This window comes from Gracilinanus agilis, chromosome 4 (assembly GCF_016433145.1).
Source record: "Gracilinanus agilis isolate LMUSP501 chromosome 4, AgileGrace, whole genome shotgun sequence".
NCBI classification, from domain to species: Eukaryota; Metazoa; Chordata; class Mammalia; order Didelphimorphia; family Didelphidae; genus Gracilinanus; species Gracilinanus agilis.
Genome location: NC_058133.1, coordinates 389899908 through 389926140, shown reverse-complemented (window position 1 = coordinate 389926140; position 26233 = coordinate 389899908). Strand labels below are relative to the sequence as shown.

The 26233-nt window shown below is 35.4% G+C and overlaps 1 protein-coding gene across 1 annotated transcript; it reads left to right on the top strand.

Moving 5' to 3' along the window:
* Positions 1-352: 352 nt before the first annotated feature.
* Positions 353-4550, top strand: LOC123247183 (trace amine-associated receptor 2). The gene is made up of 2 exons (XM_044675984.1): positions 353-361; positions 3555-4550. The coding sequence occupies exons 1-2, from the start codon at positions 353-355 to the stop codon at positions 4548-4550; spliced, it is 1005 nt and encodes a 334-aa protein (XP_044531919.1).
* Positions 4551-26233: the final 21683 nt, after the last annotated feature.

The window sequence follows — 26233 nt, the reverse complement described above, 5'->3', positions numbered from 1 at the left end:
CCTACTACCATTCACCACTTTAATTCAGAGTTTTCCTTAATAACTCGCATCTAGTAGAGGGCTTTCAGCCTCTACTACCTACAGGAAACCTGTGTACCTAGAGATGAATCAGAGATGGATGCTGAGGTCCTCAGAGGACAGAAGAGCAGGGACAGACCCTGATTTAGCCTTTGAAACTTAAGAATACTAAATACTGCTTTTTCAGGTCCAATCCCCTGGAGATCCATTGTTGAGTTATAAAGCACCACGACCTGTGTCTTTTAGTTCTTTGAATTCAAGAGTTGTCATTTCATAGTGGGTAAGCAAATAAGAAGAAAAAAAGAGAATTAATTCTTCTCTCACTTCTCTGGAAATGGAGCAGGTAAGTGAGGAAAAGGGCATTAGCTGGATCAGATCTGCCTTTGTTTCTATTATTTGAGCTTTTCTTAAGGAGCAAAAACTCAGTTTCATTAACAAAGTCCTTGGTTACTTGTGCTTTTGTTCTGTTTCTCATTTATAACTTCGTACAACAAATGCCCTGGAACAATGGGATATTATTGAAGGCTAAATCTAAATTTAGTCTTGTGAATTTTGCATCTCACTAAGGTAATCTATTCCTTCTTGGAAGTGCCTTATCTTTGTTTAACTTTTGCCATTTGGAATCTTGGAAAAGGTCCATTGCCTGCTTCTGCAATGCCAAATACGCTGTGGGTTTTGGCAGCTTTTTCCTCTCAATGAACTTTTATTGCGAAATATGGAAATAATATGAATTGATAGTCAAGAGCTTTCATCTCAGTGAGGCAAAAAAATCCACCAAAAACCTTTCCTTTCCTTTCCTTTCCTTTCCTTTCCTTTCCTTTCCTTTCCTTTTTTTTCTTTGCTTTGGGATGATGTGGGTAGAAGACTGGAGAGGAGAGGGACAGCAGACAGATATGTGGTTTATGGTGTGAGATCTGGATCTTAGACATGTCCAGAGCCTATAAAGTTTCAAAGACAATGAGCAAGCAGCTATTCTTCATTGAAACTATTTATCACAGGGGGAGCTAGGTAGCTCAGTGACTGAAAGCCAAGCCTAAAGACAGGTGATCTTGGGTTCAAATGGAGCCTCAGACACCAGCTGTGAGCCCCTGGGCAAGTTACTTAACCCCCAATGCCTACCTTACCACTCTTCTGCCTTAGAATCAATACACCATATTGATTTTTAAAAGGAAGGTAACGGTTAAAAAATTTGTTGCTAAATAAAATATGAGATGGATTTCTGATAGTTCTTTTACTATAATTAGGAATGAGTGCATTAGGAGTCAGTGCATTTCCTTCCCTGCAGAAAGTATAGGCTTAAGAGTTTTGTTTCTCCCTATAAAATATGTATAAAAATCTGTGCTCCATCATTAGCTTACTCACCAAAGCCACTTTAGAGAATACAGACAAAATGCTGAAGCTTAGCCCATGGGAATTCCACAAGCCAGAAGAGAGGAGGAAGAAAGCCTTGCCTTGCTGTCTCAACCCTTGGTCTTACTCTTATCCCAGGCTTTTCTCATGAAACTTAAACAAAAGTACTTAGCTGAGGACACTGGCTAAGTAACAGATTTATGACATTCTGAGCCATCTTTCTGTCTTATGTCATTCTTTAACATGGTGGCTTTAATATCTGTCCAACGCTGGTGTGTTGAAGATTATGATAGTTTATATTTATATAGTACAGTGATCCCTCACCTATTGAGGGATTTATGTTCTAGAGACCCCTGTGATAGTAGCATTGTATTTATTTTATTATTTATATATTTTTTTGAGATTTTATTAATCCTTCCCACTCTCCTATAAACCTTTTCCACACTCTTATTAACAAATAGTCACTGAGCCTCAGACACTCCCTAGCTGTGTGACCCTGGGCAAGTCACTTGACCCCCATTGCCTACCCTTACCACTCTTCTGCCTTGGAGCCATTACACAGTATTGACTCCAAGACTGAAGGTAAGGGTTTAAAGAAAAAAAAAAGGTCACTGAGCCAATCAATGCCCAGGATACAGAACACAGAGCTGTGGTTGGTCACCTTTCATTCCATGAGCCAATAGTGTACTGCAATAGGCGATATAGAATTTTACATCTTTCTTTCTTCCTTTCTTTCATTTTTCTTTCTTTCTTTCTTTCTTTCTTTCTTTCTTTCTTTCTTTCTTTTTTTTCTTTCTTTCTTTCTTCCTTTCTTTCTTTCTTAATTTAATTAATTTAATTTAATTTATTTGTTTTTTATTTATATATAAACTGCAATACAGTGAAGCTATGTATGATAAGTGAACTGCGATACAGCAAGGGATGACTGTACTTTATAATACTAGGTATCTGACTTGACCCTCCCATCAACCCAATGAAGTGAGTATTATAGCTATCCACTTTTATGCCCTCTTCACAGATCATAGTCTCCTAGCTCTGTGTCTTTGCCTTAGTTAAGTCCCTTGCCTTACTCATCTCACCTCTTAGAATCTCGAGCTCTCTTCAAAACTCTTATCTTCCGGAAATTAACTTGCATCTACTTATCTCTGTATGTGCTATAAGTAGAATGAAAGCCTTTTGAGGTCAGGAGTCCATTCATTTTTTTTTCCTATCCCCAGCACCTGTACCAGTTCCTTCGCTGGTAGGTTCTTAATAATTTGTTGAACTGAGTTGAAGATCCTGAGGCTCAAATTGGCTAAGTGACTTACCCAAGCTAGTAACTGTCAGATGTCAGACCTAGGGCTTCCTAATTCCAAATCTGGCTCTCTCTAAATAACATTTTATATTATCTCTCAATGAAGTTTAGGCTACTTACATGAACTTTTCCAACTTGAAATATATATGCCACCTAGGAATGAATCAGCAGATGTGGCCTTTTATTCAGAATAAATACCATCTAAATAAAATATAGATGCCTATATTATTGGGGATGTAGACACTAAACGATAACTCTAGTCCAACTATCAATAATATGGAATTAGGTCTTGATCAATGATACATGTAAAACCCAGTGCAATTGTGCGTTGGCTAAAGGAGGGTTATGGGAGTTTGGAGAGAGGGAAAGAACATGAAATATGTAACAATGGGAAAATATTCAAAATAAAAAATTTAAAAATATATACAAACGTAAAAAAAATATCTAGATGCCTCTAACTCTTCTAACATAATACAACTGAAAGAGGGTATTAGAAGGGATAGGAAACCTTTTCTAAATCATATTTGACTCAAAGAATTCTTCTGACTTTTCAATCTGATCACATTTAGACTCACATTTAGAAACCAAGAATTTATGGAATGTCTATTTCATATATATGTACTGTGAAAGTGAATAACTAAAAATACAAATCTTCAAATGTTTGAAAAGCAATCCTGTTAATGTATAGTCGTTAGGATGAATTTGTATGAAAGTGCAAACATATTTAAGGTGAGAAACAACAGAAAAGCTCATAAAATCTTAAAATTGAAATCCTTGATCTGACCATGTTAATGTCTGTTGTATTTAAGAATCTACTATAAGCATTTTTGCAAAGCATAAAACATGTACAATGTTGCCTGACAGAGCTTTATATATTCTTACTTTTCTGAAGGTAGCCTTTGACTGCTCAGAATTTGGAAATGGATCATGTCCAGAGAATGACAAGTCATTAGGTATTCGAACTGCCATGTATCTGTTTATTTCTGGGGCTATCTTCATCACTATTTTTGGGAATCTTGCTATGATTATTTCCATTTCCTATTTCAAACAGCTTCATTCTCCAACCAACTTTCTCATCCTCTCCATGGCAATCACCGACTTTCTCCTGGGATTCAGCATTATGCCCTACAGCATGATCCGGTCTGTGGAGAATTGCTGGTATTTTGGAATTTTGTTCTGCAAGATCCATTACAGCTTTGACTTGATGTTAAGCATAACATCGATCTTCCATCTTTGTTCTGTAGCCATAGACAGGTTTTATGCCATATGCTACCCCCTGCATTATTCTACTAAAATGACCATTTCAGCAGTGAAGAGGTTGTTGCTTGTCTGTTGGTCAATACCAGGAGCATTTGCTTTTGGGGTGGTTTTCTCTGAAGCATATGCTGATGGAATAGAAGGCTATGATGTCCTTGTTGCATGTTCCAGTTCTTGTCCAGTGATGTTCAATAAGCTCTGGGGCACCACTTTGTCTATGGCAGGCTTCTTCACCCCAAGCTCTGTGATGATAGGAATTTATGGCAAAATCTTTGCAGTATCCAAAAAACATGCTCGTGCGATCAACACCATCCCTGAAAATCAAAGTAGCCAAATGAAGAAAGAGAAGAAGGCAGCCAAAACCTTGGGGATAGTGATGGGCGTCTTCTTGTTATGCTGGTTTCCTTGCTTCTTCACAATTTTATTGGATCCATATTTAAATTTCTCTACTCCTGCAGTATTATTTGATGCTTTGACCTGGTTTGGCTATTTCAACTCCACATTCAATCCTCTTATATATGGTTTCTTCTATCCTTGGTTTCGCAAAGCACTGAAATATATTCTTCTTGGTAAAATCTTCAGCTCACATTTTCACAATGCTAATTTGTTTACTCAGAAAGAATCTGAATAGAGACTTGGGAGACTTACTTTAAGCTCTTTAAAGAATAGAAATATATGTATATAAATATAAATATATGTGTGTATGTGCATTTACGTATGTATATGTGTGTATATATACATTTATATAGGGTATATCCTATGAGAGGATTGATCTGGGAGTCAGGAAGACTTGAGGCCAAGTTTCACCTCTGACATAGACTGATAAACCATGGATGTAGCTTAACTTTTGGGGGTCTCAGGAAAATCCTTAAGACTCTAAGTTATAGATACATGGATGGTTTGCATGAGTAGAAGAAGTTTCCATATTGATAATTTGATGAGACCAATAAAATCACAGGTCTGGACAACAATGACAAAAGTGTATACACTGACATCTCTAGATACACGTTGTCCCCAAAGTGTTAGCTTTAATAGTTTAATCGATCAATCAATATTTATTAAGTACCTCCAATATAGCAGGCAATATGCTAAGCTCTGGAGATGCAAAAATAGTCAAAAGATGAATCTCTGCCTTCACAGAGCTTACAATCTAATGGGAAAAATATCATGTAAACAAATATTTACAAAGCAAGCTATTTATGAGATAAATAGAAAATGACAGAAGGAAGACACCAGAAATAAAGGGGATTAGGGGAGGCTTCCTGTAAAAGGTGAGATTTTAGTTGGGACTTAAAGGAAGCTGGAGAGGTCAGTGGCTGGAGAGGAAGAAGGAGAACATTCTAGGCATGAGGGACAACCAGATCGAGAATTCTCAGAGCTGAAAGATGGTGTCTTGCTTGTGGAACAATGAGGTTAAGCTATAATAAGATGTTTTAAGTGGTTAGCCACTAAAAACTTCACTAAGAGTTTTTGGACACCCCTTTCTAGAGATATGAGGATATAAGAAAGGCAGAATTGCCTCATCTACAGTTTATTGACTTTCACAGGAAAATTTGGAATATTGTCCAAACATCAACACATACTAATGGTATGATCATAGGCAAGTCTCTTCCTTTTTTTAAAACCCAGGATTTTTGATGCCAATTGATTACTCTGTTTAAGATGATCCAGGAGTTGGAGCAACTAGGTGGCTCAGTGGATTGAGAGCCAGAACCAGAGATGGAAGGTCCTGGGTTCAAATATGACCTCAGACATTTCCTAGCTATGTGACCCTGGCAAGTCAGTCACTTGACCCTCATTTGGCCATCTCTTACTGCTCTTCTCTTTTCTATGACTGAAGGTGATGGTTATTCAGATGGGGTCTTCTAATGTGTTTGGAAAGTCACCACTATTTAAGGAATTGTATTATATATGTGTGCATGTGCGTATTTTTATCATTTCAAAATACCACTGTGGTAATTTTATAGGTGGCAGAACAAATTTCTTCCTTTGAAAATGAAGGTGTTGGACTAAATGATTCTTAAGACTCTCCTAGCTCTAACATTTTATGATAAAAATAAAAACAACTCCCATCAAATACACAAACATTTACCTAGTAAATGCTAGATATGAAGGAATGAGCTAAAGGGAACAGTTCTTTCCAAAGAAGCTTTCTATTTACTCTGCTCTGATCTTGTCCTACCCTGGGATGTTCTGCCCCATAAACCGGAATCCTCAGCATTTCTCTGCCTGCTGCTAGGAGATCATCTGAATCTAAGGATGAAATTGAAAAATAATTATTTTAGCAAGTGAGTGGAATATATAAAAAAGTTATCTGATTAGAAGACAATCAAAGATAGCCTTGCAAGCCTAGAACATTTAATGGGATTGGTATTATCAGGGAGGATAAAAATGAGAGTAAAAAGAAATCAAAAATATTTCCTTGTCATTCCAAAAATTAAGTATCAGTGGAAAAAGAGGAAACAGATTTGGCAAAGTCAAAGCTGATAGATTAAATATACGTAGTATTATACAAAGTACAGATAGCTAGGTGGCTCAGTGAATAGAGTATTGGGGCCTGGAGTCAGGAAGACTCATTTTCCTGAGTTCAAATCTGACCTCAGATACTTAATAGCTGTGTGATCCTGGGCAAGACATTTAACCCTGTTTGTCTCAGTTTCCTCATCTGTAAAAATAAGCTGGAGTAGGAAATAGCAAACCACGCCAACATTTTTGCCAAGAGAACCCTAAATGGAGTCATAAAGAGTCAGATACAACTGAACAACAACAATAAACTGTGCTTTGTTGTGATTTGGTAATCCAAAGATATTTAGTCAGGTTTAAATGTGATTTCCTGTTTTAAAAAAAGAGAGAATGTTATTTATCATGTAGATAATTACATTCATTGTAAAATAAAGTTTATTCAGAATTTAGGTCTACAAATCTTTAACTGACTTAAAATTGGAATGGGTTGCATTACTGTGAAAAGGCTACATTTCAGTTTCTGTTTAACTTTTTAGAACTGATGTAACAAGACTGCTAGAATTATATTTCTATAAGAATCATTGCATTAAAGACCCATATGTAAGTATGTTTTTCATGATAGTACATGTATAACCCAGATCAAATTGTTTACTCTCTCTGAGAGGGGGGAGTGAAGGGAGGAAAAGAGACAATTTGGATCTTATAATTTCAGAAAATGTATGTTGAAAATTGTTATTACATGTAATTGGAAAAATAAAATATCTTCAAATAAAAAAAGAATCATTGTATTAATGACCAATATGGAAGTGTGTTTTTTATAATAATACCAAATTAAATTGCTTATCATCTCTGAGAAGGGGGAGAGAAGGGAGGGAGAGATAATTCATATCTTATAATTTTGAAAAGCATATGTTAAAATATTACATATAATTGGAGGAATAAAATATTTTGAATAAAAAAGAATCATGTATTAAAGCAATGAAGTATGTAAGTCAATTAAAAAGAAAAGACTAACCATGGTGATGCTGACTTTGAAGTCATAATTCCTGAACTTCAACCTGGCTTTGCTCCTTACCCTCTGTGTGACCTTGAATAAGTCATTTAATCTTTATCTATATCTATATCTGTATCATCATCCTTATTTTGTTGTTTTTTGTTCAGTCATTTCAGTTGTGTGCAGCTCTTCATGACAATATTTGAAATTTTCTTAGCAAATATATTGGAGTAACTTGCCATTTCCTCCTCCAATTCATTTTGCAGATGAGGAAACTGAGGCAAAAAAGGTTAAGTGACTTACCCAAAGTCATACAGCTAGCAAGTGTCTGAGGCCAGATTTGAATTCAGGTCTTCCTGACTCCAGGCATGTGCTCTAGTTCTATCAACTATGCCACCCTACCTTTGTTTTTACCCCATCCTGCCTGGCTCCCAAAAACTCCTTTGTATGTAAGCATCATCCTTCTAATTTATGGCAATTTCCAGCCATTTCTAAACTATGTCTTCCTGTTGCCCATCTCCCATCTCTTCTCCCCCAAACTCTCTTTTTTTCTTCTTTCACTAGAATGTGAGCCCCTTGAAGGCAGAAATAGCTCTTTTATCCTGGAAGTCAAGCATAGTGTCTGACCCATGCTTAATAAATGCTTGTACGTGCTGTGGTTGTAGGATGGGAATAATAAATTAGCATTTGCCTCATATGTTTGCTGTGAAAATCAAATGCAATAATATATTCAAAGTGCTCTATAAACCTTAAAGTGCTGTGTAAAGATGGGGTGGTGGTGATGATGATGATGGTGATGAAGATGATGGTGATGAAGATGATGGTGATGATGATGACGATGATGATGGCAGCTTTAGTCCACACTGGTTCCTGACTCCATAATCCCTGTAAAGAAAAGCTGAGATCATCAGTAGATTTTTGAGAGAGTAATTTCAATAGAATAGTGGGGGTAAAAGTCAAGTTGCAAATAGTTGAGGAGTCAGGATTATGATGAAATTGAAGTGTCGGGTATAAATAACTTTGTTAAGAAGTCTATGTATGAAAGAAAAAAGAAAGGAGGGCAGTTGTCTATTTGGCCAAAGGCTCATCATCCAGCTGATGCCAGAAAGACATTCTATTGATAAAAGTTATTATCTTCTCCAGTATCCCCACTAGACTGGTTAAAGCATTTTATATAACAGATACCAAACAGAGGACTGACTATTTGAAGGATTCTTTTCAAAAGTCTTCATAGCCTTAAAATTATGAGAAAAGAGGGCATTTAAAAGCAATTTTAAAAAATCCTGCACAGAGGACCATTCAGAAGGTAAATGATTGAATGAGAATCATTTTAGAGTTGCTTCTATGATGTTGATATGGGCCGTGAATGGATTTCACTCCTGAGCTGTTATTGTAGAATTTGAATTGGTTTGACTATTTTGACATCCTCCAGAACCATTTATTTACATTTAAAGATGGAATCAACAAATTGACTTCCTAGTTTATATAATTATAAAAAGTTCCAGGATAGAGCCGTCTTACAGCTTCTTCACATAGGCATAATACCATTTAGCATTTATTGAGAAAGTTGACTTTGGTGCTCTGTCTTAAAGTATAACAATGATGTATTACCGATTGCTCCTGCTCCTTTTTTGCAATTTTGTGTTAAAAAAAAAAGTCTGCTTGGCAACTGCCCAGTAAATCACTGTCTGTGAAATCTTAATATAATAATCGCTATGTTCTCCTTTGCCTTTTTCCTCTCTCCCACTGAAGTTTGTACGACACTCTGTAAACAGTGAGATCAATAACCACTGTTGACTGCCTGTATTTGATTCTCATTAGAGCCCATGGCTGTGGGCACTAATATGATGCTCCTTGGCACGTACAACACCATTTTCTAAAGATGGAAACTAACACTTTCAACTACCTGCATCTCTTTTATCACTTTGAAGCCATTAGTAATTATAATAGTAATAATAAGAGCTGACATTTATATAGCTCTTTAAAGTTTGCAATGTGCAAACATTTCAAAAAACAAAAATAAAAAATGAAAATAAAATCCAAATGCATGCATTATCTATGAAATGCAGGTTGGATCACCTAATTCCCCAGCTCAAGAAGCTTCATTGGTTCCCTATTGCTTCTTTGATTACCTAACTGATAAACTAGAAATCCTTCTATTTGATGTTTTAAACCTTTTACTCTTTGGGTTCACTTTGCCTTTTTAGGCTTGCTAGTAATAATTCATCTTTGCATACTTTCTTCCCAAACTTTTCTCATTTGATGCTTCTCATACCCGATGTTATATCTCTTTGCTCCATACTTTTGCACAAGCAGTTCCCTGTGCTTGGAATAAATAAATATTACCATTTAGCACTTATTGGGGAAGCTGACATAGTGCTCAGTCTTAAAAGTATAACAATGATGTATTATTTTCTTTTTCACTTCCACCTCTTAGAATCTTTATTTTACTTCAAATAACAGATCAAATAATGGATCATTTCCGACATACTTCCTACACAAGGTTTTTCCCACTTCATCTAGTTTTTGTATATCCCTCATACTATAAAGTCTCTAAATTGCTTATTCATTTATTGGTCTGTTTTCATGTTGTTTCTCCTCAGAAGAATGTAAATATTTACGATAATTAAATTAGGGTCAGGTGACTTATACAAGACTCACTAGGTGTACTTTTACAATGTTAGGCACCTAGATAAAGTTTCTGGGGGTGGCAAGCCATAGCAGCCTCTAGGTTCCTCCTCGAGGAAAATGCTCCAAGTGGAGCTACATATAATTTACCAGTCTGATAGTCTCTGGGGAGTGGTGTAGCTAACGTAATCCCAAAGTCAATCGACTACTGTGCTTGTCACAAGTCTCAAGAGGTCTGTCCATGGTGTTTACTTAATGCTTTTCATTATGAGAAAAAAAATACATGAAATATGGAACTGAAGACTGAATTAGAAATTTTAAATTTCATTTCAATTTTAACTTTGGCAAGCATTTATTAAATCTTTTTCATGTGTACGGTATCATGCCTGGAAGTGGTCAGGCATGGCCTTTGCAGGAACACAAACATCTTTCTGCAGTAAATCCACTGAATTCTAATATCCAAAGACACCACTATGTCAGGCAGAGCTTGCTTACCTAATAACTAGAAGATCAATCCTGACCAACAAAGTGTTTCCGTGAACAATACTGTGACGGCTTTTCTGTTTGCTCAAAGTGCTGTTCCCAGCCAGATTAATAAATCAATATTGTATAGCGACAATACAAACCGAAGTTGACATTTTCTTTCATTTCAGAGGGAATCGAGATTTCAGGAAGTGGGAAAACCCCAGTTCACTAAAGAGGTAACTGATGATGTTAAGCATTTCATTGCATAAATATCCTCCCACGTGGAAAAAAAATGAGAGAAACCCAATCTAATAGTTTCCATTACAACAGAAGACTGACTTGGGTCACTGGTTTTGACTACTTTTGTTTATTTTAATTGTCTTCCCAGGAAGGTAGAATATGCCAAAAGAGAGGTGATTTCATAAGAAGGATTTAATATGCAATAATCTCTGGAAAACAGATAGTAAAAAGCAAAGGAGCTCTGAAACATCACTTAGCAAATCTCATTTCCTTATGGCTTTAGGTCTTTTCAGTCTGAATCTTTTTTTCAAGAAATTATTTTTTAAAAACAAATATGTTTTTATTACGTTTTAAATTTCTAACTGTCTCTCTCTCACTTCCTCCTCATCCCATACTAAAGAAGTCCACCATTTGACAAAGATTATAGATAGGTAGACAGACAGACACATAGATAAATAGATAGACATAGATAGATAGATAGATAGATAGATAGATAGATAGATAGATAGATAGATTGATAGTTGGATTGATACACATTTATATATGTGTGTATGTGAGGGGTGGGTGTCTAAAATCATAACATGTATACTTCTATTTATCAGCTTTGATCTTTGTGCCAAACTGCATGGTCACTCTTTCATCAACTTTCTTTTTGCCTATTTATTCTCCTTAATTAATAATGAGGCTAATGACTTTTTATCTCAGAAAGCTTACTTTCTTCGCTTATAAACCAAGACTTTAAAATCACTGACCTTGATTCTATGGGGGCAGGCATTGAATATTACAATTGGAAATAGATCTTAGCAATGGTGCAATCTAATATCCTCTGATTATGAATGAGGAAAATGATGACCAGAAAAGTTGTATAACTCCCCCATCACACTGCTAACCAGTGACTGAACACAGATTAGAACACTGGTTTCCTGATCCCCATGTTAGTGTGAACCTCTTGTTTCTTCATTCTTTTTTAAATCAAAAGAAAAATTTAATTTAAAAAATGGGTGAACCAGATTTGTAATTTCCTTGATGTAGAGAAAACACTTTCTGCCAACGGCAGTTTAAGTTTAGTGGTGAGAAACAAGAAAATTTATCCATAAACAATTATATAGTAGGCTGTCAGCAGTGGTGAGGTTACATCTATCTAGACAACCAATTAATCAATAAGCATTTATTAACCATATAATATATTTCAGGCACCCTGCTAGGCTCAGGGAAGAATCACAAGAAGGGCATTATGGCCTGGACCACAAAGTGAGAGGACAAGGCTAATGCACAATAAAACAAGAAAGTTAGAATGAGGCCAGATTGTGAAGCACTTTAAATGCCAACAGAAGAATTTATATGTTTGATTTATATATTTAATCCTAGAGGTAATAAATAGGGTACAGGCAGCTGGTACAGTGGATGGAGTGCTGGACCTAGAACCAGGAAGACTCATCTTCCTGAATTCAAATCTGACTGGCTACATGACCATGGACAAGTCAATTAACCTTGTTTGCCTCAGTTTCCTCATCTATAAAATTAGCTTGAAAAGGAAACAGCAAACTATTATCCAGTATTTTTGCTAAGAAAATCCCAAATAGACGTCACAAAAAAACTGGACATGACTGAAATGGCCAACCAACAAAGAGGTAAGAGGAAACTGTTTTAATATATGAAATAGGGGGTATACATGTTACATGATCAGATTTAAACTTTACGAAGGCCATTTGGCAGTTCTATGGAGTGTGGTTTGAAATTTGGAGGACACTTGAGGCAGGAGGACCAATTATCAGGTTAATGCAATAGTTCAGACAATGATGAAGAACTCTGAACTAGAGCAGTAGCTGTGATTAGAGTGAAAGGGACATCTATGAGGTGAAGAGAGAAAAAAACAAAGAAAGCATGAATATTAGAAACAGAAAAGAGAGTGTCTAACACTGTTTTTAGGAATGACTTTGATAACACCTCCTGGATATAATATGGAAAAGTAAGAAGAGTTGGTTTTAGTTTCCACATTTGCCACATAAAGATTTTGCTGAGTATTTTTTACTACAGAGAATAGATATAGTATGGATAAGGTCATCTTCCATGAACATCAGGACCAGCTTTTCTGTGTAAACTTGTTTGAACCAACAATTTCAGTTAGTCCAATTTAATAATGATAATAAACAATTATTTGGTGCTTACTATATGTCAGACATTATGCTAATCTAGTTATCAGTGCTTATATAACTACAATCCCAAAATTTTCCCTAAGAAAAATAGTATACTGTATTTAAAAAATATCCATTAGGAAGATTTTCTTGAATAATTAGGAATGAAATTTGGTAAAATCATCATTCTTTCATTCTATCCCATAATGACACAAGGACAAATTCAAGGCTGAGTCTTTTGGTTATGGAATAGGGCCAAGTTATGGAATAGGATTGTCTATAAACATTCAGACCATTGACTTATCAGAATTAAGTTTATAATTTTTAAAAAATCAAAGAGAATAATAACAAAAAAGATAGAGTGCAATTGAAATAATTTAGCTCTAATCTATTCAAAGAAGTAATTGATGATGAAAAGTTAGACAACATGAATGACATCAACATTGACTAACATGTTTAGCCTACATAAGTTAATTGCCTTCACAAAGAGGTCAAAAGATCCCAGAAAGCTTCTTGTTCAGCAAACATATCACTTGCTTAGCAAACAGAGGGAGATGGCTGCCAAAGGCAACACCAGGTTAAAATGTAAACTCTCATATAAACATTTTACAGAGAAGCATGACAGATTGACTATGAATAATATTGTCTCATGAAGCAGAGAAAATCAGTGCATAGTACACAACCAGCTTAAAGGAAATTTTGCAAGATATCCAACTAAGCAAAGTCATCCAAAGGACAATAAACAGAAGAAAAACAGAGGAGATTTGGAAAACTCATCATAACAAACTATTTTCTATAATAGTAATTATGGAACCATGGCATTTGGACCCTAATAGGCATCATGAATCTAAATATACTTATAGAATGCAAAGCTAGCATTATAAAAAAGAAAACAAGGGAAGATCATCCAGATAAGACCAAATACTTTTATAGAGATTTATATAGCTAATGGAAATAAAACTATGTCATTTAAGGACAAAGTAATTGAAGGAGGAGGAGGAGGTACCAAGGCTGTGGGGAAAAAAAAACAACTCTCAAAAAAAGTTTAATACTGAAAAAGGTAACCAAGAGAATTCAATAACACACTTTCTTTTATACTTATTCTCCCATCTATATATATATATTTTAAAGTTATATATGGATGAACTAAAGCGTATATTATGTGATGGTTTTAATAAGAAACAAACGGGCTTTTGCAATCTATATACAGCAATGAAATACATTATTCTAATTTCAAAATTAATATGCTTTGATCTACATTCAGACTCCATCTGTGCCTTCTGTGGTAGTGTATAGTTTTATTTATCGGGAGTCCTTTGGAGTTATCCTGATTCCTTGCATTGCTGATAATAGTTAAGTAATACAGTTGATCACTGTATTTTATTGCTGTTATTGTGTACAGATGCCATCAACTTCTTGATCTTCTCCTTGGAAACTATTCACTTCTTGCTGAGATTTGTCCTTTTGTTTTGGATACTGTGCTCATGTCAGTGGAAAGCTGCTGGTATTTCAGTTAATTTTTTTTAGCAAGGTTTTTGATGTGATATGGAGCTTGCCTTCCATTTTCCATCTCTGATCCATTATAATTGATTGGTTTCATGCTATATACTTTTCACTGTGCTGCCAAGGTAGTTATCATGTCCATAATAAAAAGACTGCTGGCATTTTCCTAGTTAACTCTAACCATCTTTTCCTTCATTATTGTTTCTTCAATGACCAATGTCTTAGAGATGTAGACCTCTGAGATTCTTGCTGCTTGCCTCAATTTCCATGTTCTCCCTTGTAACAGATGCCGGGGTACAATACTGTTTACCACCTATTTGTTTATTCTTGGTTTCAACACAATGATTATAAATAGGAAAATTCCAGAGTTTTCAAATTACATGCCATAATAATCAGCAACATGAATAAAAATACAAAAGGGAATGTAAAAAATGCTTGAAAGATGAATCGTAAAGGCACTGAGCATGATGATTTACATTTGCCTCTTCTTCACTGCCTTTTAAAATTTTTGTTTTTGTTCAGTCATTTTTCAGTTGTGTCTAACCCTTTGTGACCCCATTTGGGGTTTTCTTGGCAAAGATACTGGAGTGGTTTGCCATTTCCTCTTCTAGCTCACTTTACATATGAGGAAACTGAGGCAAAGAAGTTTAAGTGAATTACCAATGGTCAAACAACTTACAAATGTTTGAGACCAGGTTTGAACTCAGAAAGGTGAGTTTTTCTGATTCCAACCCCAACATTCTATCCACTGTGCCACCTAACTGCTCTTAGAGTCCTTAGCTTCCTTCATAATGAGATCAGTTAGTACCTCCTACACAAGGCCTTTCTTGATTTCCCTACCTCCCTTTGCTATCTTCTTTTCTTTTGAAATACATTGTATTTCTCTGTCTATAATTTGTTTATTTACTTACATGTGTGTATATGTTGTCCCTCTCAAGTAGAATGCTAGGAGCAATAATGTTTCCTTTTTGTCCTAATAGCCCTAATGTATTACACATGGTAGATGCTTTGCTTACTAAGGTTTTAAAAAAAAAAAAAAAGTTAAATGGGAGCAGCTGGGTGGCTGAAGGAATTGAGAGCCAGGTCTAGAAATGGGAGGTCCTGGGTCCAAATCTGGCCTCAGACACTTCCCAGCTGTGAAAGGGAATTCTTGGTTCTCTTTGAGTTCATACTTGGGAAAAGGGAATCCCTTGTTCTCTTTGCCTAAGTTAAAGTTAAAACTTTGACAGTAATTTAAGTACCCCTTCTTAGTACCTCACTAGATTATGAGGACAAGATTATCTCTCTTTTGTCTACCTTTTGATTGAATCAAGACAAGCTTGAACTAGGTGGAGGAATTCACAAACCACTTAGTGAGTTTACACCTTACTTGATTTTAGGTGAGAAAAAGCCAGAAATTTAAGAGTTCACACACTCAGAAAGGTGTAGTTCCAAAGGTGAGAACTCAGACAATTTGGAAACTGTGATTGGCCCCTGTGAAAAAGAACAGGGACAGGAAACCACCATAAAAACCATGAAAATCCCTGAGGAACCAGTCTGGTGAAGGTGACTCTAGTGAAGAGTGTCTCCTGGAGATAGTCTTTGAGGGAACTTCACTGGAGACTGTGGCTTAGATTTTGGCTTGGATTGAGTCATCAACCTTGGATTCTGACTCCTGGATTACCTAGTTGGGTGAGTGAAAAGGGCTGACTACTTTCCTAGTTTCCCAAGAGACTAGCTTCCATCTTGGAGGAGGCTGGTAGTTACTTACTACTGGCCCTCCTGGCTGAGGACTAGTATAGGTATTTTCTCTAACCTCTCTCACATTTCTCTACCTTATTGTTTCCCACTCTATTTTTGTAAATAAACTTCTGACTTGAGATATAATAACTCTGGCCAACCACATTATTTCATATAATTTAAGTCCAACCACTAAATTTAAATCTTACACAGCTGTGTGACCCTGGGCAAGTCACTTAACCCCCATTGCTTAGCCCATACGGCTCTTCTGCCTTGGAACCAAAATACAGTATTGATTCTAAAAATGGAAAGTAAGGGCTTTAATTTTTTTAATAAATAGAGAATAAGCAAATGATTAAGTATTAAATTGTGTGGTGCCAATATTATTTAGTTACATGAACTACAAAAATGAAAACTTATTTTTAGCTGAGTTAGTCAAAAATAGTTTCGTGGGGCAGAAAATTTTAATTCCTGTTCCCCAACTTGTTTGTTGGTTAGGGATTTCACATGTGTGCACTAAATAAGATGCAATAATCTTATTTCTGACAATAAAATTGTGGTTTGAAATGTTTTACGTCTACTCAATATGAATGATCAGCTCACTGCTTTAAAAAAAAAAATCTCCAATTCACCTTGTCCATAGCTCGCTTGTTTATAGGTATTTGCATGTTGTCTTCCCCTATTAGGCTGTGAGTTACTTGAGATCAAGGACTTTCTTTTTCCTTTCTTTTTATAACCTGGGCTTAGCACAGTACCTGGAATTAATACATAATTGTTGCCTTGACTTGGCTTTTACAGCTTCTTCATTAATCTCCTTCAGCAGATATAGATTTCTTAACATCTAAAGTGTTCCTCCCACAATAATTCCCAAAGCAGTAGAATCAGGGATTTGGTGGACACAGAGCAAATTCAATTTAATTTGATTTACAGTTATTAAAAGCATTATACATTCAAGTTACAATATCACTTCTTTCCTTTTGTCTTTTATCTTTTTAAAATTTGCATTCCCTGAACCTCGATAGTTATAGGGCAAGGCAGGTGGTGCAGTGAATAGAGGGCCAAGTTTGGAGTCAGAAAGACTCATCTTCCTGAGTTCAAATCTAACCTCAGACACTTACTAGCTGTGTGATCTGGGGAAAGTCACTTAATCCTGTTTGTCTCAGTTTTCTCATCTGTAAAAATGAGTGGGAGAAGGAAATGGAAAACCACTCTAATATCTTTGCCAAGAAAACTTCAATAATGGAGTCATGAAGAGTTGGATAAGTCTGAAAAACGACTGAACAACAACAACATGAACAGTTATAGGGACACAGAAGTCACTTAGTAAATTTAGGACCCTTCGTTGGAATAGTTTTTGATAATTCAAGATAATTCTCACATCACCAAAAATACCCAGGCACTGCTGTGGTAAAGGATACATTCAGGCTTGAGCACGCATGCGCGTGCACACACACACATATACAATTGCTTTAGAATTGTTGAATTTGTTCTTTTGAAATAGAATTTGACCATGTGAAAGGATTATACTCAAACTTTTCAGTTTAATTATTAGCCCCTGGAAAAAATAAATGTTTATTTTACATTTTCTATTTTCAAATCATTTGCTCTAAAAAATAACAACTATTTTTATACTAGAATATTCATTATCCTTTCAAATGTAAGCAAGCATTAAGGGTTGATCCTAAATGACTACTGACCCATTGCACCCTTCTTTAGAGTGTGAAAAACACCTGCCTCATTCTATTGCTCTGGAACCATGGAATACTTAAGAGAATGATGAGTGAAGGAGGTTAGGCAATGTCTCTCCTCTGACAGAAGACTCAACATCCACATACATATGTGCCTCAAGATTCCTATCCATGGGATTATAACTTCTTCAAGGTCAGTTATATTGACCTTGCATATCCCAGACCCTTATTATCTAGCACAGTGCTAGGCACATGATATAACATTTAATTATAAAGTCCTACATAAATGCAAACCACTGATTTATTTTTTCAGTCATTCATTTGTTCACCAAACAATTATTATGCAGCTACTATTTGCTCAACACTGTGCTGGGGTCTAGAGATATTAAACTCTTCAAATAAAGTATTCTATTTATATTTTTAAAAAATACTCATTGGTGACTTATAGGGGAAATAACACCATAAACTCAGAGAGGCTGTTACTAGTTTAAGGTTATCCAGGTAGCAGCAAAGCAGGAATCAAAATCCAGGTCCTTTGACTGTAAAAAGTCTTCTTGGGGTAGATAGATAAGTGGTTCAGTGGATTGAAAACCAGACAAAAGATAGGAGTTTCTAGGTCAGTGATGGGCAACCTTTTGAGCTTGGTGTGTCAAAATTCTCCAAAAAAATGACCATAACTTGAGTGATGTGTCACTTCTAGAAAAAAACCATAATTTCATATTTATGCTTTAAATAATAAAAATATATAATTGTAATATATATAACTATATGTAATAAACCAAAAACTAATTATTTAACTTACCTGCTTAGTGACAGTTTGTTTTGGCCTACAGACCTCTGGCACAGAGTCTCTACACTACACTACAGCAAATGTTTCATCCTCGGTGTGCGACCCCATACTTCTCTGTGTGCAGCCACGTGTCATCGAAAATGGCTACGTGTGCCAGTGCTGACACACATGTCATAGGTTTGCCATCAGGGTCCTAGGTTCGACTCTAGCCTCAGACACTTCCTATCTGTGTGTCCTGGACGAGTCACTTAAACACCCATTGCCTAACCCTTACCTCTCTTTTCCTTTGGAATCAATACATAGTATTCAGTCTTATTTTAAAAAAAATTCAGTCTTATTTAAAAAAAAAATCAGTCTTCTTTCAACCATATTAATCTTGAGATCTATTTATCATCTCTGATAATCTGATAAGGACAGCTTAGTTCATAAGAAGTAAGGACACGGGAGATGATCTTTTTAGCTCATGCTTCCAGCTCTGTCTCCAGGAGCATGGAGTTTAATATATATATTTCAAGACTCATTTCACACAAAACTTTGCAGATGCACAGAAGTTATAAATTATGTCATATCAAAACACAAAAGTTCTCATTGGCTTCAGAACAGGCCAAGGCTGAATTTTGACTGGGTTCTTATCAGAAAGCCAAGTCAGGGAATATTTTTCTCAGGGTTGAATTGCCCCTGCTAAGGTTTTGGCCTTGGCTATACCAGGCAGCTGCATTCCTGGCCAAATGGGGAAGAGTGTTAACCTTTTAAATTCTGGCCCGCTAGGAACCTAAAGCTCTTCAATAAGGCCACAATACTTTTCAACAAGAAATCACAAGGATCATAAAAGGGGTCAAAAGAGGAATCTCAGATTTTTATCTATTCTCTTATTGACTTCCCACATATTAGAATCCATCTTATTTCTGGAAATATTGAAGCAATGTAAGAAAAATGAACATCTTTTATTTGGAAAGATTAGCGAGAGAAAGAAATTTTTGAGCACACTGCAGTATGTATATCTATATCTATATCTATATCTATATCCATATATATATACACACAACTTCAAAAATTTCTGTGCATCCTTCAGAGAGCTAAAGACTTTTTGTTAGTTTGTGAACTCAAAAATGTTTTCATGAACCCAGTGGTTTTTCTGGCAAGTCTACACCTTGTGTATGGGGCTAAGTTGCATAAGACACCGGGAGTTGTATTTGTTTCCAACTCTGAAGGAGAAAAAAAAAAGCTATTTAAGCACTGGAAATAGAAGGCAGAATTTTCTAACAGAGCTTTTAAACTTTCTCTGGAAAGGGACTTGGGAGAAGACTGGGCATGAGAGATGGAGAGAATGAGTTGGCAGGAGCAATAGCCAAAGCAGTTGCTGATGGAGAACACTTTAAGAGACTGACTTTAATTCTCTTAGCAGCTAGAACCTTCCTTTCCCTGCCTTGAAGCTCATTATGAAAAGAATGTAGAAGAGAGTGACTGAAAAACAAACAAACAAAATGCTGGAAAAATAATCAATCTACCTTACTTTCTGCTTCTCCCTTATTTTATTAAGCTGGAAAGGTGTGGATGGGTTCATTCCAAATTTTCCCCCTTTGATTTACTAGTTACTTATCTTGTAAAGGAATTTTTTACTGAATAAAGATAAGATAATTTTAATTATATTCTGAGTGTGAGTGTGTTTTTTTTTTATTGTTGTTATGAAGTATAGGATAAAGCCCCACTTTCACTCCCAACTCCCACTTATGGATAATTGATTCTACTAAATTCTCATAGCTAGAGGGCCATCCTCCAGGCTTGGCCATCAACAAATTGCCTAGAGGCTTGGAATAGTTCATATATTTTAATTAGAATTTGTATTTTGTAGCTTGGCACAGAAAGTCAATACAGAACTCCAATCTTTGTTCTAGATTAAAACATCATGAGCTAACTTAATCTCTCCTTTCTGACAGTGGAGATTCACTGGTGGCTTTTGGATGGTATTCTACCCCCTGAGGTGAGAGAGGGAAAGAGAGAACTTCAGTCACAACCTGAGCTACCCCAGTGGGTAGGTTAAGTGTGATCAATTCCATACATTTTCTCCAAAGACATACAGATGGCAAATTCATTCAAACTGCCCTCCATAATGACTTCTGCTGGACAATATTTATAATTTACTTTGTTTATAAAATTATCATGGTTTGTATGTTTAATTTAAACTTTTATGTCCTCTTTTTTTTTTGCAGCTTTTGTGGATCTCAAGGTAACAGTGTAAAGAAAAAAAAATCAATTTAAACTTCAACTCTAAAACCTATAGAGAAAGGAAAGAGAACATAATTACGCTAGACCTATTATTGGTGCCAAGCAAAATGATAAACATTTAAAAAATATTTCGTTTGAGCCTCACAACAAACTTGGGGGGGGTGTAAGAGAGGGTGTTAAGGACTGTAATTATTCATATTAAGTTGAGGAAACAGAGGCAGAGTGATTTGCCCAGGAAACACAAAGATAGTAGATTCAAATTTAGGTTTTCTCAACTCCAGTCCCAGCATTTCCTCCATTGTACCACCTACCTGTCTCTGTTGCTTAGGTGTCTTTTTGTCTAGAAACATTTAAAAATATTAAAAAATATTAAATATATTAAATATATATAAACATATTAAATAAAATATATTAAAATATAATATATTTTAGTTTCTAAAGGAATAAATGGGTGCTGTTCCCTAAACACTATCCTTTCTGCATCCTTTGAAGCCTAATTAGGCATATAGGAACCTATCTATTGACCTTTAAAGCAAAATTTAATACAAGAAATCCCAACAAAAAAAAGTCATTGTGGAATTCTTTTTCCTTCTCTAGTAATAATGGTAGCTTTCTTCCATTATTATCCCCAAACTCCAAATCCATCTTCCATTCATCCCCAAGGAAGAAATGATTTACTACAGTGCTTGTTCTTGGTCTATAGAAAATGTGATGATGTGATGCTGGAGATGGCTTTATATAAGAACTAGAAGAGACTTTAGAGGTGACCTAGTTCAGCCCCTTAATTAAAGATATTATGCAATGGAGACTTACAGAGTTTAAGTGACTTGTCTAGGCTACACAGCTAGTTAGGGGAAGAACTAGTATGAATGTGCAAATTCACATAAAACCATAAGGCTGAAAATTGTGAAATTCAAAGAAGGTTCTATATGAATCTGACTACACAACAGCTGTGACGTTTAACAGTGGAACAGGAGGAAGGTATCTTTGCTTATCTAAATTCTTTCCCATTCCTAGTTCACTCAATCATGTTCTCAAGCTCTGTTACAAAATAGTGAAAGAAAGTTAAAATATATTTGAATGATGAACTCATAGTTGCTGCTACTATAGTTTGGTTTAGAGAAGGAAAATAAATTCTATGTAATGACTTTCCAATTCATAAATCCCATCTGCTATATTCAGACATTAAATGATTAGATTATTTGTATAGAACTCTACTCAGATAAATAACTAGAATTAGCTTATTGAATTAAATAGTGTTTTTGTTTGTACCCCAAAGAGATAATAAGGGAAAGTATGTGTACAAAGATATTCATAGCTGTACTCTTTGTGGTGGCAAAAAATTGGGAAATGAAGGGTTGTCCCTCAATTGGGGAATGGCAAAATAAATTATGGTATATAATGGTGATGGAATACTATTGTGCTCTAAGGAATGATGACCTGGAGGATTTCTATATGAACTGGGAGAACCTCAGTGAATGAATGCAGAGTGAAATGAGCAGAACCAGGAGAACATTGTACACAGGAAGTAAAACATTGTGGAACAATCCAATATGATGGACTTTGCTACTTGTAGAAATGCAACAAGCCAGGACACTCCTGAAGGACTTATAGGAAAGAATGCTAACCACATTGAGAGAAAGAGCTATGGGAGTAGAAATGCAAAAGCAAAACATATAACATGACTTATCATATATACATATGTATGTATGTATGTATGTATGTATGTATGTGATTTGGGGTTCAGGCTTTAAAAAATCACTCTATTGCAAAAACGAATAATATGGAAATAGGTATCAATTTATAACATCTGTACAACCCAGTGGAAATTGCTTATTAGCTCAGAGATGGGGGAGGGAAAGAAAATGAATCGTGTAAACATTGGAAAATATTCCAAAATAAAAATTTTAAAAAGCAAATAGTACTTTTGTTTCTGGAAATAAGGGCCTGAATGTCTGGTATATCAAAATGATAATCTTATTTACTGAATTCTTGAAAGCTGGCTTCATAAAGAATAAAATATTCTTAGTTCTACAACTCATAATGCTCTAATTGCTTAAACAAGTGTTATAGGAGACTTGGCAGGTGTAATAAGAGAATTGGAAAGATGTAATATGGGGATTAGGTAAGATATAACAGGGAGGTACAGGATATAATATGAGGCTGAAGCTAGGGGTAATAACTGGTAGGATCAGGGAATAAGACAAGGCAAGGGACCCAAGGCTGGAGGTAATCAAGGGAATAGACTAAGTAGTAGGGAAGTTAAGGCAATATAGTGGATGAGGAAGGTTCAATGATGAAGGATGGTAGTTGAGGTGGTAGGAGAAATAAGAGAATGTCTGAGTTTAGGGAGTATAACACTGAAGTAACAAGGGTTTCAAGGGAGAGGATGAATTAATCTAAGCAGACAAACAGCAGCAGGGAAATACAGACTGGGATTTAGGTTAAAGACAAAACACTGAAGGGAAATAGACTGATCCCTTCAAGTAAAGAACATAATACAGCCAAGTTAGAGTCAACCAAGACAGATTGAAATTGACTACAGGCTTTAGTCAATTTCACAGGAAAGGACTGGTTTTGAGGTTACCTTCCTTCAAAATGGACACCCTCAGCTTCCTTCAAACCCAGAAAGTATGTTGTTTCTCTTTTCCCCTTCCTCCCTCTCTTATTAATTAATTAATGAAGTAGCAAAAGGTCTTGTTTAAACTCAAAAGGGGTTTATTGTCTTCTAAGGATAGATTGATAGGGTAGAGGATTAAGGAAGCCCTAACAGCCACTTAGAGAAACCTCAGGTGGGGGAAGGGAAGCAGGAATGTGAGACTGAGAAAGGACCTGCCTTTATTCAGCTCTCAAGGTGATTTTGAAATCAAAAGGGGTTTAGGAAGTTGGATACAAAGGCTCAATAAATAATCTGTTGCCAGGCTAATACTATCACAGATTTGAACTAACTCTCCGATTCACTCTCCTATTCACTCTTCTCAGACATTCAGGTAAGGGAAATGAAGGTAGGAAAATAAGGTAGGATAGGAAATTCAAAGACTTTATCTAAATTAACAAATCTCAAAGAAACTGCAAGTCTAAGCTAGGTTTCAATCTCAAGAAGGAGCTTCCCTGGACCCTTATCACCAACTTTCTATTAGATATTTCAAACAGAATATCTCATTAACATCTCAAATACAACATATCTAAAATAGAACTTATTATTTTTCTCCAGAAACCCATTCCACTTTTGAACTTCTTTCTTTCTATCAAGGTCACCACCATCCTTACATTCTCCTGGATGTTAGGTTTCTACAGATTTGTAATAGCACTATCATTTAGACAAAAGAAAAGACAGGAACAAAAAGGGTTAATTCAACTCATCTTAGAGTGCTAGAGAGTATCAGTCTGAGCATAAAATCCCAAACCAAAAATTAAGCTAAATACATGAGAAATATTTGTAAAAAAATGAACACAATTGAAAAATTGGAAACTAAGAAAAATCCAAAAGACAAACCCAGAAGATGAAAAAAAAACCCTACAACTACAAAAAGAACCTCAAATTGAAAATAATGTAACCTGGCACAAATACAAAAAGAGCAGAGAGAAGAAACAAAGCAAGAGATAAAAAAAAAAACTAAATGAGAAATCAAGGTAATGAAAAAAGAAAGAAAGAAAGGAAGGAAGGAAGGAAGGAAAGAAGGAAGGAAGAAAAAAAAACTAATTAAGGCAAATCATACTAGCCCTGACTCCTGATTTTTTCCAGTTTTAGAATTTACAGTAATCTAAAAGAAAACTTGTTCTTTTCCCTCTGAAAATATCATTTCTGTATATTTAAACTACCTACAAGTTTTTGATTAAGTTCTCTTGTTCTTTATGTTTGAAGTTACTCAAATTATTATTTCAATTTGTTCTTATTTCTAGAGAGAAATTAATTCTAATGAAGGGTTTCTAGTAAGGGCTGTTCCAGGGCCCAGGGGCAACACATTTCCTTAGGCTCCCTTTCTTCCATGTTTAAGTGATTCAACTTCAGTGAACAAATGTGGAGAATTCATCTTGAAAATAAAGCAGCTGGTATTTTCCACAGCTGTCTTTCTTCCTAGGCTCCCTTTGGGATGTGGATGAATAAAGGGCTCTAAAGAAAAGACATACAAAAGAACTTCAGATTACCACTGGAAGATAGTATATCAAGACAATACTTCAAATAATATATTTCCTATAGGGTTCATTTATTCTTCTAATAACTTTTGGTTTGTTACAAGTCCTAGCTTTGAAAGCCTTGCTGCTTCAAATAGATAATAGAGGACTTGATAGTTGGCATTAGTTATTGTATTTAATTGACACCTCTCCATGCTTTCTCCTAAATCCATTTCTATTCTACTATCAGGTAAGCTTTTGTTTCCACTGTAGATTTGAGAAAAATGAACCATTCTGTCAGAAGTTCAGTGCTTTAAGTTTCATAATTGATGAATACCACTATTGGAAATGCAAATTAGGTAGACTTCTTTTAAACTTTGCCAATAAATAATGCAAATACCAGTGATGCTTTTTGAACAGCAGAATAAAGACTCTTATCATCCACCCAGAGAGCTTTCTTGTTTCCTATAATACAAGAAATGTGAATCAAAACAACTTTACAATATCACTTTATACTGATGAAACAGGTAAAGCTCACCAAAACTGATAAAACATTGTTGGCTGGGCCACAAATGAACTTTTTGGGGGTGAGGTTGTCTGTAGATTGGTGAAAGCTTTTGAAAGTGTTCTTTCAGTATACAGTCACAAAACTTATCATACTCTTTGTTCCAGTAGTCTCTTTGTTAGGATAATATCTTAAGGATATTATTAAAATGAAAAAAATAAAGCACTTATTAATTCTAAAATGTTCCTGCCCCTTTTATTTTAATAGAGGATAATTAGCATCTGACAAATGTGGCTGAATGAATTATGGTGTATTGATATAATGGAAGACTATTTTGTTATAAAAATGGCAAATATGAAGAAGACAAAGAGATATGGAAAGATATCAGTGAAACAACACAAAATGAGAGAAATAGAATAAGGACCTACACATGAACAATAACTATATTCAAAATAAAACTGAAAGAACAGAATTTTAAAAGGATCCAAATTGGGGGTCAGAGTAGGGAGAAGATGTACAAAATCAATGAATAACAATTACCCTGCTATATTAGTTTTCTAACCAAATTGTCACTAGCTTGAATTTTAAGGTTTCATTTTCATATATTCTTTTGCTCTTTTTTTAAATTCATAGTGTTATTTAAAGATTGTAGTACAGCAATCAAAACAAATACCAACACAGCCCCTGCTAGATTGTTCATTCAATTTGAAGGGCAAGGATCATTTTTATTTGAACCTCATGGATGGGCCACAAGGTTAATTCAGGTAATCCAAATCATTTCATCAATCACTCTGGGAATCTAAATGGTAAGTTCAGTGTGATATTTGTTGTTATTGTTGTTC